The 20740-nt window shown below is 39.0% G+C and overlaps 1 protein-coding gene across 2 annotated transcripts in view; it reads right to left on the minus strand.

Annotated features, from left to right (window-relative positions):
* MOS14 (ARM repeat superfamily protein) overlaps positions 1–20740 on the minus strand; it is a 464252-nt gene that overhangs the window by 43136 nt on the left and 400376 nt on the right. For both annotated transcript variants that reach the window (XM_089423464.1, XM_089423460.1), the window contains exons 20-23: positions 5893–5974; positions 5713–5801; positions 5489–5563; positions 5345–5399 (exon numbers count right to left, since the gene is read on the minus strand). In XM_089423464.1, the coding sequence (XP_089279590.1) occupies positions 5345–5399; positions 5489–5563; positions 5713–5801; positions 5893–5974 (301 nt within the window). The remainder of the gene's footprint in view (positions 1–5344; positions 5400–5488; positions 5564–5712; positions 5802–5892; positions 5975–20740) is intronic.

Genomic DNA, 20740 nt, shown 5'->3' on the forward strand with positions numbered 1-20740 from the left:
TATAGCATGTATGACTTCCCAGGGCATTTCTTAGTTGTTTGTGGCTTCTATGGTTGTCTGCAACTATTTCCTAGCTGGCTATGGCCTATACAGCCCTTACTGCGACCTTTCCTGGTCTCCCACCTATTGTACGACCCTGCTCCACTATTGTATGGTCTACACTTTGCTGCAACGTTTTCACCTCTTACTACAATGTGCTTTCACTCTCCTCCCTTGGACTTGATCTTTGGATGAAGCTCCTTTATCACCCTTGCTGAGATTTCCTTAAATCACTTTCCTTTGTGACTAGTAACTCAATGTGTCTAGTCTTTCTCCTTCACCTAACCTTGTTTTCATAATCTTGAATTATGACCAAATCAATTAACTATAATTTCCAAAGTGATTGACAATTGAGATTAGATCTCACCTCACTTAAGATCAATGGTCAAGATTCATCTAATTGACTAATGTAAAAAACCTTTACATTTTAATAGATTAACTCACTTTTGTAAAAAGCACTTCACTTTAATAATTCCTTTAATTAAAGTGAATTACTTAGATAAAGACTTTGAACTTGTGTGAAAGTTCCTATCCAAGGCTACAAACATGAAGGCAGCGAGACATTGATCCTTTTTGTATAAAAGGGATCTTCTCATTGATTATTTGCAGAACAAAATGAATGCCATTATATAAGTGTATATTTTCTGACAAGTTATTATATTTTAACCACTTAGTTTGAATTTGCATTATTGAATGATATTGTTTTGTGAAATAAGTAATAGTGTATGTAATCAACGAGGTTTAAAAAGCTCTTAGGATGGAATTCGTCATCAAATTAAAGGCTTACCTACGTTGTTACATAGACTCAAGGTTTTACTAAGATCATTGACAATATATAACTTGCAGAATGGGATGACCATGACACACGGACAACTGATATGTGATCTGATCCTTGTTGAAAAAAGTAGGTACTTCCACTTCCCTAGAACTTTGACAATTTTAGTTAAACACGGCCCAATCAGATGAAGAAACGCACCTTATTTATGCACAAGATTTGCCCATTTCTCCCTCCTCTACACTCAGCCTACTACCCATATAACTCGGCCTCCCAACCAATTTATAAATGTCACCAACCAAGCTCCTTTCAGTTTTCACCTTCGTTGAGACATCTATGACTAAATTAGAGAGAGAGATCTTGATGTGTTGCACTTGGATGGTAGGGAATGAGGTCACTCCTATTTATGTCTTCCCTTAGGGTGATGTCTAGCCCATCAAGAAGGGTCACTTATGCTAAGGCCAACTTGAACCTGAAACAAATTCACCCACATAATCACATAAAAATTATTTTCTCTCAATCCACAAGGCCTCTCATGGTGCTACATGTAGCCCCTTGTTCCTTTAAGGGTGCCCTACAATCTCCAAGTGCCAAGTGTCCAAATCCATGCATGGTTTCACACCCACAAGTTTGGGTGCAAATCCCACACGCTTGGGTTCTTAGCCCACAAGTGGCTTTGTGGTGACAATTCCTCCACAGCCCTCTAGCCTAGGGTTTAGTTTAACTCCCAAGATACAAATCTCAACAAACCCTCTCGACCTTCCCTCAATAGTGGCAACCACTCCACAAACTTGGCCTCAACCATCTTGGCATCTCCAAGCTTGCAATACACTTGGGCCTCAACCTCAAGCAAATATCGACCCTCCTCTTGTGTACTCCACCTGCAAAAATTGTGCTCACTCGCACTCTATTATGAATAAAATATAGATGTAAATAATGTAAATATAAATAATCATAAAGAATCATAAGAGTAGCTATTGACACAAAGTTATCATTGAGTGGAAATATAGAAAATTATTAATTATTAATATTTTGGAGTTAGAGATATCAAGGAAAGAGAGAAGTTATTAAAATAAGCATATCAAGTATCATTTGACAAATTGTCGATAGATTAACTACTGACAAAATATAATAGGGTATAATTCAGATATGAAAGAGGGAAGATTTCCTAAAACTTTTAGCATATCTATTGGTGCGCTATTTAAAATCAAAGGATCACTTGCAGGAAATGATGTTATCATCTCTATTAATCCAACTCAAAACAATAATTATGTTAGTACTAAATGTGCTAACCAATTAGTGATTCCTGAATCGAATATAATTGAAGCGAATTTCATTGACACTAGTGACAAATAACATGACATAAGCAATCTACAACTAAGTATTGGAAATTATACTTTTATCTCGCAATTCACTATGAAAACCTTATTTTTTCACGATAGTGACATTGTTACCATGGATGGAAACTCTAAGGTCCTTCGTCCTAAATACGAAAAAGAAGTTTTTGACATTTTTCCACAAGAAGAAAAAAAATAACGCTACAAGACATTACGTTGAAGCTAGATTCAATGATGCCAAAAGACACAAGAGATCTCAAAAGTAATTCTTCAAGAAGGTAAAAAAGTGAAACAAAAGATGCAAAGGAAATTGACAAAATCACTGCTGACACGAACGAAGAAGTTACTCACCTCAAGGACCACAATGAGAAATTATTGACGCAAATTAAGAAACTTAAAAATGACAAGAAATCGTTGAAAAACAAACTAGAAGAATTCAACAATGAAGACATATCAAAGTCTTTAGACATAATCGTCCAAGTTGAAGAAAAATGAAGAAATATTGAGCTAGTCTGTTGGGAAATCCAAAGAGGTGGCAGTTAAATGATTTCCCGTATTATGACATTAACTTCTGATGTTTTCATTATTAGTATTATATCTTTTAATTATCTTTTTCTTATCATCAAGATTAATGCCAAGCAACAAATAGATGAGAACACAAGATGTAGGCACACTGCCAAGGAAAAACCCTCCTCAAAACCCAGTCACAAATTCTTCAGTAGATTCAAAAGATGAGACGACCAAGACCCTTACAATCTTGACCCTAGACATCTTCCATCAATTCATCCTTAAAACTGTGATAGCGCCAAGACCTTGACTGTGGTGAATCCTTCACACTATGGTAGCAATGAATCCTTCACTCTGTGGTAGCACCAAAACCTTTACTATGATGTATCACAGAAAGTCTCCACTGTAATCTGGATTCCGCATTATCTCAGAGAGGTATGTCAAGCTTGTCTTCTATAATTCAATCGAGACGTGTCCATTGTCCTATCATCGGAATGCATCTATTATAGCATCGAACTGAGGTCACTTATCCGAGCTCCTTCCTGCAATGATACCGAAATCATCATCTATAAGATTGTACCGAACTACTCACTATAGTGACACCAGAACACCCTTTCTGAGCTCCTGTAGTGACACTGAGACCTCCTCTCTGTAATCCGAACTCATGTGATTGCACCGAGAACATCCTTGTGATATCACTGCAATATTGCCTCTGAAATTACTGAAATACATCTCTGAAATCCGAACTTCATTTCTCTATTTTATGCGAAGTCCTTATGTTGGTATATATAGTGGTTCGTCCATAATAAATGAGTCGACATGATCATCATGAATAGTTGTGTCTCCATTTTATGGTTAGGCCAATTTGAGTTTTGTTAAGTCAAGTCGATTTGAGGATAATCTATTTGAAGCTGACTTGAAGGAGACTTGATGGAGGAGTCTTTGACCAAACAAACATAACCACTTTGAAACAAATAAATAATCCTAAAGCCTACAATGGAGGCTTGACTTATAACAATTGACCCAAGCATGAAACCCATGCTTTAACAAGTCAATTAAATCAATAATAAAAATTATTTTTTGCTTTCTTTTGACAAATATATTACATTTTGACTTCAAGTACAATTATGAAGACCGAACCTAGTTACATTTTCCAACACAGTGAATATCAGAAATCAAGAAGATAACAACCCAGTTGAAAGGAAAACATATTCAAAAGTTGTCGTTCAAACGATGAAAACCCTTGTGATGATTTTGTAACCAACTCGACAACATCAAAACCTGAAGTAAATCAAAATCTTGCCACACACATGATAAAGGAAGGACAAACCAAAAGAACTCCTTATCTACATCTGAATCACAAGAATAGACATCTCAATCAATCTACGAATTTGTATCACTCATAACATAAACAAAAAACTTATGTTCAGAAGGATACTAAAGTGTGCACCACTTAATCCATTGATAACAATTCATCACAAGTTTACAATTATCGAAAGATTCCACAGAAGATTAATTTACGATGGTCAGATCCTTCCTCCGTGCGACAATTTTATATATCACTCCAAGGATCATATCAACTTGTATCAACAATGATGCCAATTCCGAGACAAGAAAACAGTCAAAACAGAAAAAGAGATCAAGCTTTTTCATCAACAAGCTTTGAGGACAAAGCTTTTTGAGGACGAAGGCAATGTTATGAATAAAATATAGATATAAATAATGTAAATATAAATAATAATAACTATCATAAATAACGATTGATTAGTAGTTAGTTAATGAAGAGGAATGTCCCTAAGGATATGATTGTTCATAAAGGGACACCTACCTAGGGAATATAAGCAGGCTCTCACTCTCAATTGTATCATCATTCTCATTCATACATTTTAATATATATATATATTGTTTTATATTCAATGGAGATCTACATATTCCAAGTCTTCTGGAATATTTAACCTACTATAACAAACCTTGTTCGTAACAAACTCCCAGCTACACACTTTTCTTATCCCTTTAGTCTTGAGTCTCTCAATTCTTTTGAGAAATTTTCTCTCTCGATGATTCAATGTGTTTTTTGCCTCTCCCTTAGGCTTCATTTATAATTTTTCATTGAGCAAGATCTCAAACCCTAAATCTCCTAAGTGGTGAATGGCTAGGATTAAACCCTATGCCTCACTTCAAATCAATGGTAGAGATTAGATCCAACTCACTAAAGTAAATTTATTTTTCATTAGAAAACCTTATCCCAATAGCCAATATTAATTAATAAAGCAATAAATGCTTTTTCCTAAGTGAAACTTAGGAAAGAGATCATAAAAGTCACTTACTCAACATGAGAAATTACCTAAAGAGACTTTTAGAAATCTTCTGAATACTTTATGCTTACCCTTTGCAGAAACACCTGCCCGAGCTATCATAGTCAACAATTACATATTGAGCAGTTACAGTGGAGGCTGGAGACCAGCATCAAGAGAAGACGTGTGAAATCGAAGACATGATCAAAAACCAAGGGCATAGCTCCACAAATTATGCACAACAAAATAGTTGTTTTTGTCATGAAGAAGATACAGCCCCATCCAATGACATATACAAGGAGAAAAAGATGTTTCAATAACTGGTTTACCATAAACATAGTTTATAAGATTCAAATTATAACTGTTATGCAATATGGTCTTTGCATACTCACAGCATATTTGCAAGCCCGGCATAGTCGTTCCATGGTCAGCATGTCCCAAGCACGTCTAAAACCAACAGAATATGCTGTTTAGATGACTCAAGATAAACTAAAACCCAACAAAAAGTATGCAATTTATGTAGAATGTGTGCTTACTGATCAAAAACTGCTTTCAAAATTGGCCAAATCTTTCGAAATGCATCTGCCACAGCTTCAGGATGATTAACATATCTACAGAGACACAAGCAAAATAATAAAGATATCCAGTTTTGCTAATCAATGTCTACTAGAAATGCAAAGATGACTTTGTGAAGACCACATTGTCATTAAAATGCTATATCTTACACAACTGTGAAAATAACAAAAAAAAAATAAGGTACCTAAAAATATTTGCAAGTCGGTCTATAGGAACAGTATACTGATTTGCATTAAATTGCTGGGAGGATCCTGCTGCTTGTGTGATAACTTCCTAAACAATGCACAGCAATGTTAGAATCATTTAAAACACACCTAGAAAATATGGCTACTAAAACAAAAGGCATGTCTCATAACAACTCTACCTGCAAAGCAGCTACTGCAGGAAGGCATAAAGCTTCAAGGGCTTTCTTTGCAGGCTCTGGTGAAAGGGCAGTGATAACCATGCTACAAGAAATAAATAGAGATTTGTCATAATGAGTGAATCAACACGCATACCAAACTTCTAATTGCTACAAACATTATAAACTGTCTCAGCTTTACTAGCAACAGCAAAAGAAGCATTGTGCTTGATATACAAAAAGAATCTATCAATAAATATGCAAAAAATCTAGCAGACAGTTCAGAAAGATCATTCTTCACCTATGCAAAACATGTTGCATTAATTAAAAATACTCATCTTATCCACTTATGAACTAAAAGCTGAAAAAAAACTAGGTATAGATTTATTGAGCGAGCATAACTATTGATCCCAGATTTCATTACAACATATAGCTACCCATAATATGATTCTAGGGGCCTTAGGATGAATTTGGCTTTCGTCAAGCCTATAAAGACTTCAGTCAACATATATTGTAGTCATTCAGGAAAATTATATACTTCAACTGGTTGTTAATTGAATTGTTTCCCCAAAGTGTGTTAAAAGAAAAAAGAAGAAAAATAAAAAGAGACTTCAATGGGGATTCAACAACATAATGCCTAAGATGCACTCTCAACATAATGCCTATAAAGTCTTCAGTCAACATATATTGTAATCATTCAGGAAAATTATATACTTCAACTGGTTCTTAATTGAATTGCTTCCCTAAAGTGTGTTAAAAAAAAGAGACTTCAATGGGGATTCAACAACATAATGCCTAAGATGCACTCTTAATTGAATTGTAAAATTATTGTGGTAGTTGCACAGAATAAAGTGAGTTGCTCTTGCAGCCCAAGGTGGGAGTGATTTCCTTGTCATGTTTGTCATCTGTATGTGGTTAAATCTAATAAATACATGAAAAGAAGCCAGTGCTTGACACAAAATTAATTTTAATAACAATAACAGTAGGAAAAGACAAAAAAAAAAGAGTTGACCTTTTATTTCTTTTAAATGTTTACCATAACATATAAAAATTAAACTAGCATATATCCATCTTAACTTGGATCTTAAGTGGCGTGAGGTTTGCACTTGCAGCTTTTTTTGTTCCTTTTAATCATTAATACTTACAGGGATAGGATGAATCTAAATTGCATGTAAACTTGTTAGGAGAATATGATGAGATCTACAAAATTCTAGTACATTTATGGCTTGAGTTCGTGATTTTTGTTTATCCTTATTTTCCTTTAATGTTTAATGATAATCTGTGTGCCAATATTTTCCGTATAAGATGGTACCAAACCCTATCTTTGATTCAAACACTAGGATTGTTATTTTAACAGATGCATCTTATATTTCAATAAAGTACAAAAGAAGATAAATCATAAAATCATATATTTCCTGCCATGATAGAGATATACTCCCTCCTCCTTGTGTAAGGGAAAAGAGTGAGCATGCAAGCTCTGGCATCAACTTTACAAGAATTAATATCTTTGCCAAAAAATTCCATCTTACCTGTAAATTGTAGTGTTTCACAGGGACACATCCCCCAAGGTGGGGGTGTCTCCCCACGCTCCCATGATGAGGGGGCACTTGGGGAAACATTTCCCCGCATCCCCCTTTGGGGAAACTTCGAGAAATGCAAGTGGAAACATTTCCCCAATATAGGGAGCATGTTTCTTCAAAAGGCCTGCATGTGGGCAACCCCCCCTTTGAAAAATTTTAGGATCCCTGTAACCCCTCTGGTTTTAGTATGTTTTGCAAATAAAATTTAATGCCCACAACACATTTCAATGTAGCTGATATGAACATAAATACGCATTCATATAAAACACTGCTAGGCTACCTTTGATCTTTACACATAGCTGATAAAATAAATTCACACAAGCATGCACATAAATGAAAACTTGATTTTTGGTCAATCTTTGACCCTGGAAAAACCCAGAAGGGAAAAGCCAGTCTAGAAGGAAATTTTGTTGCTTTTTCTCATAGAATTAATTATAGCATTTAAAACACATCAAGGAATTTATCTCCCCTTGAATTTTGTGCACAGCCTCCACTAGATATTCTAGCCACGGTTCCAGAAATCTCTTCTCGAACTGAGTGCCACAAATCTGGGACTTCTGCTTGGATTTTCATGCCTCTACCCAGCCTCCTTTACTCAGAAAACTGTGCCACTGGACTAAAAGTCTTCCCTTGAAAATCATGCCAGAATCAGACCTCTATTCCTTGAATTTCAGGCCTTAGAATCTCTCTGCAAACTTGTGTCAGTCAGCCCTGAAATTTCACCTCAAAATTTGGGTCGTTGTTCAAACCAATGTTGCAGGATCCTTCCCCCCCAGCTCCAAACCAATGTTGCAGGATCCTTCCCCCCCAGCTCCCGATCTAGAGGCAGAACCACATCCCGTACGGATCTGCCACTGATTTTTGGATCCGTGGTTCTGCCATTTTTTGGTGATTCCTGGATAATTGAATCCACGGGGGCCCAATCCACAGATTAGGAAAGGATCAGTCATGGATCCATGGAGGTTCAGTTGCGGATTTGTCGCGGATCGCGAGCAGATCCGGAGGCAGGTGGATAGTTCCACGGGGGGCCAAATTTCTAATGTTTTTTAATTTATTTTTTGTAATTTTATGGGAGGAATTATGCTTCCACAACACTCCCAAGGTGCCCCAACGATGCTCCCTAGACACTTCCTAGATACTTCCTAATTGTAATGTTAAATTCTTAAAGTAGAAGTGACATTCTTCTTTATCTTTTGTTGGCATTATGATGCATGGGTTGTCCTTGATGGCAGCTCACTTGTAACAAAATAAGTATATGGTACATAGTTGCAGGAAGCGTCCCCCCCGGCGGTTCTAAGGCCCGAAGCGCGTCCCATGCGGTTGCGTCCAGGAAGCGTCCCCAGAAGCGTGCTTCCGCCTGTTTTAGACGCTTCCGCCTGTTTTGGATGCTTCCTGGATGCTTCCACCTGTTTTGGACGCTTCTGCCTATTTGGGATGTTTCTTCGAGTATAAATGCAAAAAAATATAAATATAAAAAAATAAATATATATATATATAGATATCAGACGCTTCCGCAGACTCTTCGCTTCCTAGATTTTTGGAAAATGACGCTTTCGCGTCCTCGCTTCCAAAAACGTCCCTGCTTCGTCCCCATTTCGTGCAACAATGATATGGTATCTAGATGAATCCACATGTCAGTTCAGAGATGACAGAGTGATGGAACAGAATAATAGAATGATGGGACAAAGGTTTACAGATCAGAATCAGAAGTTGATAAAGATGAATATTTGAAGATCTATATGCAAATTCGTCAAGGACAAGTCGCGTATACACGCAGACACCAAGAAGCAAAGTCGTGTACATGCTGGCACACTAATTTAAGAATACCAAGGGTCCTTACCATGGTATTAGCCCACAATATTGAGCGCAGTAACGGTTACTTGATCATGTCCAAGATTACCACTGGCACTAGTGTAGTTTTGGGCCATGGTATTGGCTACGGCTCTAACTATATAAGGAGGTGAAGATCAAAGTTCTAAGTGTGCATGTGAAAGGGTTTTTGATGAATACTTCAATCTGAAGTATATTTGCATTGTAAGGGCCATAGTTGACACATAGATCTGAAATAATTATGCACCGATGAATACAATAATGGATCAGGATCATGAGAGCTGAAATGACTTTCCATTGTATGATCTGCTCATGGATTGAATAGATCTAAGTATTGACGTATGTTTTTATCTCTAAATATTATGATCTGGGTCTTTCTGAAGTTCTGAAGAGATGCGCAATTTGAGGTCAAAATTTGCAGATCTATACGCAGGTCGATCTCGGTGAAGTCGCTTATACACGCGGGTTCATTTCTTCAAAGTCGCGTATACAAAGGAAGGGTTTATGTTCATAAATGACTGATCAACCTAATCAGTGTTGTTGTATCTCTGTTGTATATTAATGATGTCCTCATGTCGATTTGAGTTGAGTGATAATGTCTGAAGTAGAATTGATTGAATGATGAAGTTGAAATTTGGTTACTTGTTGATTGGTTGACAAGATTATTGGTGCTACTAACTGTATGAGGGTTTTGTAAGCTAACAGAATATTTCAGAATAACTTTGGTTAACTTTGTGTCTGATTCAAAATTACAAGTTTTTAGTATATTGAGATCCGTACACAGGTTTCTCTACAAAAAAGCGTGTATACACACGGGTTGCCTTAAGTGAAGTAGCGTATACATGTTGGCATAAAAATGATCATGGTTGCAGTTGATTTTTTGTGTTGATGCAGTATTCTGAGTTCAATTCTATGTTCTAGTTACAGTGGTCTCACTATTCTATTTGAATTAAGTTGGTGTTTGCTTCAGTTGATCTACAAGTTGTGATGTATTAAAGCAGGTGGATCTAGTGTGAAAATTTATGAAACGTGGTCCACGGATATTGTTGAGGGTTGGCGCCTTCAGTGAGGAAGTTGAAGCTTCCTGCCAGCAGTCGCTGGTAATCAAATCAGGGGGTTGGAGCTCCCTTCTAGTAGGAGTTCGAGAACGAGTGAAGGTTGTAGCCTTTGTAAGAAGTTTTTGATATTAATAAGTTTGAAGACTGAGACGACAACAGTGGTGGTTTTCTCCCACATTGGGTTTCCACCTTAAATCCTCGTGTTCATGTGTGTTGCTTATGTGTGATACTTTATTCTATTTTTACTGCACCTGCTTATTGCTTATCAAATGCCTGATAAATCTCTTACATTTTGGTTTAAGTTTAACAGATAAAGGATTAGTTTGTATGGTGATATCTTCCAGAGCCATCACACTCAAGTTTTCTTGGAATTGACGTTTCGAACCAACCATTGTGGTTCATCATCAGGATCAGATGAGTGAATAAGTCAAAACATCAAGGGATCAATAAATAGAGTAGAGGGTTGGGAAGTGAGTGAAAGGAGCCGACAGGTTTACTAATGATATGATTCAAATTATTAATTAGTTAATGATTTTCAGTTTTTAGATTTCTTATAATCTTTAAATTATTTTTGACAATTATATTTTAGATTTCTTCAAAACAATTTAAATATTAGAAGAAATCTAAAATATAATTGTCAAAAATAATTTAAATATTATAAGAAATATAAAAACTGAAAATCATTAACTAATTAATAATCTGAATCATATCATTAGTAAACATGTCGCCTCCTTTCACTCACTTCCCAACCCCTCTACTCTATTTATTGATCCCTTAAGGTTCTGACTTATTCACTCATCTGATCCTGATGATGAACCACAGTGGTTGGTTCAAAACGTTTATTCCAAGAAAACATGAATGTGATGGCTCCAGAAGATATCACCATACAAAATGTAGATCGCAAAAGCCTCAAATCTATAAAGAATTAGTTTTTTTACAAGTTTGCTAAGCATACAATAGTTTCCTTTACAACAGTGGCGTACATACGCAATTTGGGTTCAGAAAATTCATGGATATATTTCAGAAAAGAAAATTATTATTGTGAGTTTTTAAAATACTGATTCAACCCTCCTCTCAGTATTTTTCCCAACATCTTTCATTTTCATCCTTCTACTTAAATTTTTAACATTACCATGAAAAGACTCAAGATCTTTCAGAGTGGTTCCAACCTCATCAGACTTCATATGGAGAAAATAGAATGTCATATCCCATTCAAAATTAAACTTAACAATTTTAAAATTTCAGGATCAATCAAATTGTGGCATTTCATTAAATTATATCATGTATGAGGGTATGTGATTGCCATTTAATCAAGAGCACCCTAAATGTACACCTATGTTGGTGGTGTTGATTCTTGAACTCCTTTGTCATGGGCTTAGCAAAAATGTACCCTTCACTCAAGTCAAAATCACTAATCGGGCATGTTAAGCTTTCTCTACCATATTATAAGGCTTGGATAAGGCCGTTTGATCAAAATTGGCCAAAGTTCACTAGTATTCCTGATGAATCAAAGTGAGTGCCATATCTATCCTGATTTATGTACAAATATGAATGTTTCATATCTTCTACAATTAATTTAGTATTTCGGATGTCTTTTTAATAAAAAGGCAAAAAATATTAAAAAAATATATATGTATATATAATACACGCTTCTGAGACACATCAATTCCGAGATTTTTGGAAAATAATGCTTCTGACACTTTGCTTCCAAAAAGCATCTCTGCTTCATCCTCACATCGTGCAACATTGGTTTAGACATTAAATGTTGTTAAAATCCCTTGAAAATTACGCTGAAACTCTACCTAAAACTTTTCCTCGAAATTTGAGCAACTAAACTAACAGATTCCCCTTGAATTTTGTGCAGGAATCCTCCTCGATTTCAATGTTGAAGATGCCTAAAATTTCAGCCAGATTCTCAGTGTACGTCCCACAGGAATTTCAAGCCTGTCCTTGTCTACCTTTGCCTCGAAATTAGCACTGGAAGCTATAGCAAACCCTTCTCCATTTGTGTGCTAGAGCTTCAATCCTCCTCCTCGAATTGTGTGCCTCTTCTAGCTTGGAATATGAGCCTAAGGTATGGCCTCTTTGTTGTAGGTTAGCTATCTAAGCCACTTCCTTGCTCTAGCAAACTCTCTTTCTCTTTTCCTTGCTCTCCTCCAATATCCATGGTCCACGGCGTTTGCTAAGAGAGATAAAATCAGTGAGCGGGAAAGCAGTTGACAAGCATTAAGTACAGAGAAACAAAGAAGGCAGAGATTATGCCGGGAGAGCAGCGCAGCAACCAAGGAGGATGATGCAAAGCCAGCAAGGGCTCACGCAAAGCCTCCTAGGGCTGGCGTAAGCCTAGAAAGGTTGATGCAGGGCCAGCATGAGACAGAGAGGGGTTGACGCGGTCCAGTTTGGGCAGACGCTGGGGTTGCAGATAAGTTTTGTGTTGAGGTGCTTCCGGAAGGGTTTTCCGGGGTTTCAGCCAGGAGATTTCTCTCAAACTGTGAGGTATAGCAGCTAAGGAAATTCTGTGTTGGGTAGGCCAATTTCAGTACCCAGATTGTACTCTGATATTGCTTAATAATAAAACCCTCAGATAGTTGCACCGGTTTTCCCACATTAGGTTTTTCCAGGGACATTAGTCCAAAAATATTGGTGTCATGTGGTGTGTTTGTTCTTGTTTCTTTTAATTGTTGATATGTAATATGTTGACTATGCACGAGTGTTTATTTTCAATATTTACTTTGTAAATAACTTGTTAAAGAAAAATAACAAGTAGGTAGGAATAAATCAGAAAAAGTGCATGAAGGGTTTCTAAACTAAATAAACTTAGAAACTTCAACATGGTATCAGAGCGTGATTGCAGATCACAGGAGGACTAAAAGACATCAGTCGAGCGGAGCAATAACAGCAGAAAACAATTGTCCCAAGGTTACAGAAGTTGGTTCTAGCAGCGCAAAAGCCAAGAAGTGTGACGCAGAGCCAGCCAAAGCCACGCAGAAGAAGTCGGGAGTTGCGCAGAGCCTCAGAGAGGACAACGTTCCTAACGTAGAGGGCCAGAGCGCTGACGCGGGGCATCCCAGGGCTGACGCAAACCCATCTGGGGTGACGCAGAGCCAGCGTGAGGCAGAGAGGGGCTGACGCAGTTCACAGAGAGGCAGTTGTTGGAGTCTAGAAGGCTACAGAAATATTGCAAAGTGGAGTTGGTGAGGTACTGTAGTCTGAACAGTACCTGACAAAGCAGGGCCAAAGGAGTTGTTACCAAGGGTTTCTAGCCAAGGAACCTGGATCAGCAGTGCAGCTGCACAAGACGATCAGAGTAGGGGGCATCTCGACAAGCGGCAGAAGGATTTCCAAGAGGGAAATCAGGGCTCAGAGGGAGTCCAGAAGAGAACTTCCAGACGGGAAGTAGAGACTCAGAGGAGTCAAACAGAAAACTTCCAAGAGGGAAGTAGAGGAGCGTCATGGCACTACACGGGGTAAGGGACTAGGATAGACTGGATGAAGCATCGAACTTCGTAGTCTAGAAGGCCAGAATCTTATCAGTGCTTGACAGGAATCGTGTCAAGAACTTCGCCTTGAAGACGATAGCTATCCCAGTCGACCTAAATGATAATGACAAGTACGAAGAGGTGATGGCAAGGGCCAAGTGCATTATCCTTGACGGGGTCAAGGATCATGTGGTACCACATATAGCTGAGAAGGAAATGACAGTTGAGATGTGGGAGGCTGTCAAGAACCTGTAGCAGCATACTTTTGTGCAGAGAAGAATGCTACTCGAGAACCAGATGAGGTCGTATCAGATGAAGAAGAGTCAATCAATTGACACCTTCCTCGGAGGACTGAATGAGATCCGAGGCTAGTTCACTGCTATAGGAGTGACACCGGATCAAGAGCTTATGGTGAGGACAGCCCTAAATGTTGTCTCAGAAGATTGGGAGGTGTTTGTCCAGAGTATCCTAGGCAAAGGGACTCTCTTACCTTGGGACGAGATGTGGGCAGCTCTACGCCAGTGAGAGATCAGACAGCAGTCAAAGGCAGGTAGCAGCAGCAAAGGGATCAAAGTTCAACAGGAGGAGGAGGATGTGGCCCTAGCATATGAGGGAAAGCAGGAGAAGCGGAAGAAGAAATATCTCTCCAAGATCAAGTGCTTCCATTGTGCAGAGATGGGTCATTATGCGACCCAATGCCCAAGGAAGAAGAGTAAGGGAGAGTCTTCCGAGACTAAGGCAGTGCCAGCGTGGGCAAAGAAGGAAGTTTTGAAAAACGATGATTGTGCCATGAGTGCACACACACCACTTGAGCAGAAGTGGGGAGACATCGAGCTGTAGTCAGGAGGACTACAGGCAATGAGGGGCAGGATCCTTGAGGTACCCAGCCTCTTGGATTAGACCTTGTTACGGGAGCCCCGACGAGGAGTAGCAGGACTAGCTGGGTGGGTAGAGACGGATGCGGATGGAGCGGCAAAGAGAGCTACAGTGCAGGAGTCTTGAGACAGCGTAGAGCTAGCAGGCTGCAGTAGTGCGAGAGGCACAGGAGCGTTGCACCAGTGTAGGAAGGCACAGAGAGGTGTGCAACAGTGCGAGATGCAGGAGTTGTTGCAACAGGGCAAAGGTCAAAGAGAGGGAGCACTTGTCAGCGGCAAAGGGAGCTTCAGCATCAATGGGTGTTTTTCGCCCAACAGGGAGGTCATTTGGGAGATCAATTACTTACTTCTCAGTAACTGAGTTGTAGTGCAGCAGTGGGCAGCACAATGCAGCATGATGAGAGGAGGTGTAGTGTGTGTGCAGTGCTGAGAGAAAGGACCAAAGGCAGCACGGATGCAGAGGGAGTTGTCGTACGAATGTAGCAGTGGCAGTGGTAGAACCATGGGCAGCAGTACAGGAGACAGCAGTGCAGAGGATGTTAGGCAGGAGGGCATAGCATCAGCACAGGTACCGATGACGGATGATCAGAGTAATACTCAATAAGGAGTATTGCTAGAGCGCAGTCCTCGCTATGAGGGAGTGTTGATTTGAGGTAGCATCAGATGTGCTCTAGCCACGAAATTTGGTGGAGTGGTTGGGGCACATGAGCTCTCCAATACCTAGAAAACGTTTGGGCAGATTCTAAACAAATCAGGAGATATTAAAATAATTAATATTTTTAATGGAATCAACTTAGGGAAAATAAAATATTAATGTGTATTAATATGAATCTGTGTTAGAGTGGTCCAAAAGACATCGATGGATCAAGCCAGATCTAATCTTAGCTGTTGATTAGGGACTCAATCTCGGTCGTTGAGATGTCAACAGGAAAACTATAAGAGGAGGCTTGAGGGTCACCTGGAGAGTTACACCAGAGTGATCAGTCATTCTATTCTCTAGAGCGGGGTTTGCTAAGAGAGACAGAATCAGTGATTGGGAGAGCAGCTGAGGGGCATTGAGTACAGAGAAACAGAAAGGGCAAAGATTATGCCGGGAGAGCAGCGCGGCGGCCAAGGAGGGTGACGCAAAGCCAGCAAGGGTTCACGCAAGGCCTCCTGAGGCTGACGCAGGGCCAGCATGAGACAGAGAGGGGCTGACGCAGTCCAATTTGGGCAGACGATGTGGTTGCAGAGCAGTTTTGTGCTGAGGAGCTACCGGAAGGGTTTTCCGGGGTTTCAACTAGGAGATTTCTCTCAAATTGTGAGGTATACTTTCTAAGGAAATTCTCTATTGGGTAGGCCAGTTTCGTCACCCAGATTGTACTCTGATATTGCTTAATAAGAAAACCCTCAGATAGCTTCACTGGCTTTCCCACATTGGGTTTTCCCAGGGACATTGGTCCAAAAATAATGGTGTCATGTGGTGTGTTTGTTCTTGTTTCTTTTAGTTGTTGATCTGTAATATGTTGAGCATGCACGGGTTTTTATTTCCAGTATTTACTTTGTAAATAACTTGTTAAAGAAAAATAACAAGTAGGTAGGAATAAATCAGAAAATTGCATGAAGGGTTTCTAAACTAAGTAAACTTAGAAACTTCAACACTAAATGGGGGTCGTTACAGCAAAATCTGTTAGGTCTAGTGCAAAGCCCCATTAAACAATCTAGGTTTTATGTCAACAAGAGATCAACCACCATTCTCACCTTAATGGCTTCTCTCTAAGTGGTGAAATAAATCCCACAAGGGAGGCTTCCCTATAAAGATCACCTAAAGATATTCAATAAAGAAGAATTTCCAAGTGATGCCAGGCCTAATGATTAGGTGAAAGTAATATCGGAACCTAGAAAGGCTAGGATAAGATTTACCAAAGTTCAAATACTCTTTCTTAAGACCCTTTAGATATATTAGTGAGCTATCATAAGTTAGGGTTTGAAACATATTCAATAATATGGCATGTAGTCACCTTAATGTTGTTTTTGTACTTTGTACCTTTTTCCACATAAAGTCACTTTATAAACATAAAGTAACTTTAATAATATAGAGTACCATGTACTTTTTCTCGTAAACTCGCTTTAAAAACATAAAGTGAATTTAATATTATAAAGTACTAAGAACCTTTTGAACCTCATAAAGTGACTAAATGTCACATGACTTTAATAACTCATAAAGTCACCCACTAAAAAGGTATCTCATGTGTTTTCCTAGACCGAAGGCAAAAAGCACTAGGAAACACCTCCTCGATCTTAATTTTTGTAGCATTTGATGTTTTCTAGCCACAAAATTTGGCGGAGAGGCTAGAATACATGAGAAATTCCACCTAGAAGTGACTTAATTAGATTATTAACCAATTTTTTAATGTTTCCTAAGTCTAAACTTAGGAAAATGGTTAATTGATCAGTATTAATTAAGTCAAGGTGAGAATCATCTCGAAACTCACACGGATTGATTCCAACACGATCCTAACAACTGATTAGTTTTTTATCTTGGTCGTTGGTGCTCCAACGGTGGATTATAAGAGGAAGTCGATGGGCACTTGGAGAAGACACTGGAGACCACCAAAAGTTCAATTTCCTTGGAAGATCGATTACTAGAGTAGTAGCAGTCAGTTGTCAGAGAGCCAAAGATCGAAGTAGTGAGTGAGGGGCAGGGACGGTGAGTCCAAAGGAGATTTTCCAGATCCTAAGAGGTAGCAGCAAGGGACAAAAGTGATCCACGCAAAAGCAGTGTAGAGACTACGCAGAGGTTGACGCAAAGCAGTTCGATTTAGTTGAGGAGGTTGATTCAATTTCCAAAGGCAGGGAAACTCTTCCATAGGGTCAGAGAGTAACTTCCAGCAACAGAGGCGGGTTAAACGTCTTGCTCAGAGGCAAAACTGAGCAACATGTGTGAGAGACAACGTAGAGACAGTGCAAAAGGGCTCACGTTGGGGTTTGGACGGCCAATTTTTTTTGTACAAACTAGTGTTGGGATTGCTTGTGGGGTGAGAAAATTTTTCTCTCTAATTGCTTTTGTCAGATACTTGTTGATTGGATTTCGAGTTGGGCATTCGTAGATTGTACTCAGACTTCACTGTTGCGTAATAAAATAAAACCCTCATCTACTACACTGGTTTTCCTGTATTGGATTTTTCAGGGGACTTCTGTCCAAAAATAACGGTGTTAATTTTTATGTGTGTGTGCTAGCATTTCTCAATTCCAATGTTATTTTATTTCCACATTTTTTATTTGTAAATGTTGCAATGTGTTTATTTCGATGTTGTCGTAGCAACCAACTGAATAATTAATTTATCGGTCAAAAGAAATAATACCAGTTGTTGCAATAGGATTCTAGTTTTAAGAATTTTCACATGGTCTCAAAGCGTAAGTGATCAGCCAGAAGCTCAAAAACGAAAGGAAAGAATTTCGTTGCTTAGGAGGAGCAGCAGACCGAAATTCTTAAGGGAGCGCAATTCATTGCTAGGCAGGCCGAGTTGCTTCAGGAAGTTCAATTTCTCAGTGCAGGAGGCAAAAAAAGTTTGAATTTCCCATATCAATGATTCCAGTAGGTAGAGGGAGCAGTTGCAGCTCAAATTTTCACTGAGCAGATTCCTGGTTGGATGTAGAGGGTTTCACTGTAAATTGTAGAAGCAAAATCCGTGTCGAGTGGAAGAGAAAATCACACATAGCAAAGGCAAAATTTCTATCAAGGAACTTCAAGTCTCAAAAGTTCGATATTTCTAGTTGCAGATTGGCAGTAGCAGCTAGCAAAGCCAAGCATTCCCGAAGGGAGTGTGAATAGCATTGCAGCAACCAAGCACAAGGAAAGAGGGAGTTTTCGACATATTCAGAGATGGCCACTGCAAGGACTAGAGATCAAGATAGGTTGGATGGATCTGTTGAAATTTCTAAGTATTACCCGTTAGAAATTTTATCTGTATTCTCTGGTTTATTTCGCCTACTTGTTTAATTACTAACAAACTTAGTTAACCATATAAACATTGAAATAAACACAATACAGTCTCAACCATCTACAGGTCAGCAGCTAAAATAAATAGACAAACACACAAGGGACATCGTTATTTTTGGACAATCATCCCCGGAAAAACCCAACTTGGGGAAACCAGTGCAAGAGTTCTGAGAGTTTTATTATTAAGTAGCTTTTCATGAGTACACTAGGTGCCAAACTAGCTCACCCAACAGAGAAATTATCTGGCAGTAATACCTCTCTTCGGAAGCAAATATTCTAAAAGTCTGCCCCACGAAACCCTCTCCAGCACAATCTAAAGCACTGCATCATCCCTCCTGGCCGTTGCGTCCGCCTGAAACCCTGTGCGTCAGCCCTCTAAGGCTCTACACAAGCTCTCTAGCCCTCTACGTCACTTCTATACCCTTTGCGTGGATGACGCAAGCCCTTCTGGCCTCTGCGCAATCATTGTTGGCCTCTATGTGGTTCCCTCTAGCTCTGCATCTGCCTCTCTGCATCTGCACTGGTGTTCCGCCACTATCTCTACCTCGTACTCACTGCCCCTCGCTGCAACTCTGATCACTAGTTTGATTTCTCTTAGCAAAGCCCGCTCTAGAAAATCGAACTGATTGATCACTCTGGTGTATCTCCAACTGACCCTCAAGCCTCCTCTTATACTTTTTCTGTTGAGTCTTCAACGGCGGAGATTACATCTCTAATCAACAGCTAAGATTAGATTTGGCTTGATCCATGTCATTTAGAACCTTCTAACCCTGTTTTATATTAATACCCATTAATATTTTTACTTTCCTAAGTTTAGACTTAGGAACCCATTAAAAATATTAATTATTTTAATATCTCCTTCACCGGGTCGAATTTCCCCAAACCATTTCTGGTTCTTGGAGATCTTAGGTGCTTTAGCCTCTCCACCAATTTTCATGGCTAGAGCACATTTGATGCTACCCCAAATCAACAGGATCATCCAACTATGTCATCTAGAACTGCCGGGAACTGCCAGAACTGCCGGGAACAGCGAGAATTGTCGGAACTGTCGGGAACTGCCAGAACAGCCAGAGCATATGTCTCCAAATGAGAGCAGCATGCAAGGGACAACTAACTAACATTGGGACAATTGTATGGTACTTAGAAGCAAATACACCAAGCATGCAATGTTATAGCAAGCAAGATGCAGCCAACACATAGGTCAGTATGGCAACATGGTGCAGCAACAGCACATAATGCAATACAGTGATGGGTACAATCATGATTAATGAAGCGTGATGAGATGGAACATAGTGATGATGGGTGCAGCATGGTGCAACGCAGTGAGGTGCAGCATGATGACGAAATGCAGCAAGATGATAGGTGAAGGAGTCACCTTGGAGAATCAATTGAAGCAGCATGTCTTCAACTAATCTCATGTATCATCTTCTTAGAGATGATCTATGCTCTTATCTAGATAAGTTAAAGTGTTGACTTCTATTGTAAACGTACTATCTCTCTCTCTCTGCTGAACTATTGAAAAACATATAAGAAGAATTGATCAAGGGTTTCCCCACATTGGGGTTTGTCCCTGGCTAGTGCCACATCTTGTGTCCTCTTGTCTTGGCTTGTCTTCTGCGGTTTATGTTTATGTTCTATCTGCAGTTTACTTTAATGTCGATGTGATTGCTAATCTGGAAAAGATATTGAACTAACTATGAAAATTGAAATAAATTGCTCTAAGCATAGAACATACATAAAATTAACAACCTCTCACTTCTTCGAGAGGAAAACCCGCACAAATTCTTCTTATAGAAATTCGAATTGACAAATACCAAGACCGAGACCCTTGACCTATTAACCACTCTAAGGCCAAGACACTAGTTTTCTTGACTGTCTTCTCTTCTTCTTGACTCTTCTTTCCCTTTGATCTTCTTTGCATCAAGACATAGTTATCATTGCGATCTCATCATTATCTTCACATCGAGATCTCCTTCTTGTTGTCATATCCTTGAGAACTTGCTTCGGTGATAGTCATCCTTCGAACTGAGATGGATCCATTACTTCTAATTGTAATGGCATTCTTATT

The sequence above is a fragment of the Pinus tabuliformis genome, chromosome 6 (assembly GCF_031772625.1).
Source record: "Pinus tabuliformis cultivar Carrire ecotype Pingquan chromosome 6, CPIR1, whole genome shotgun sequence".
NCBI lineage: Eukaryota > Viridiplantae > Streptophyta > Pinopsida > Pinales > Pinaceae > Pinus > Pinus tabuliformis.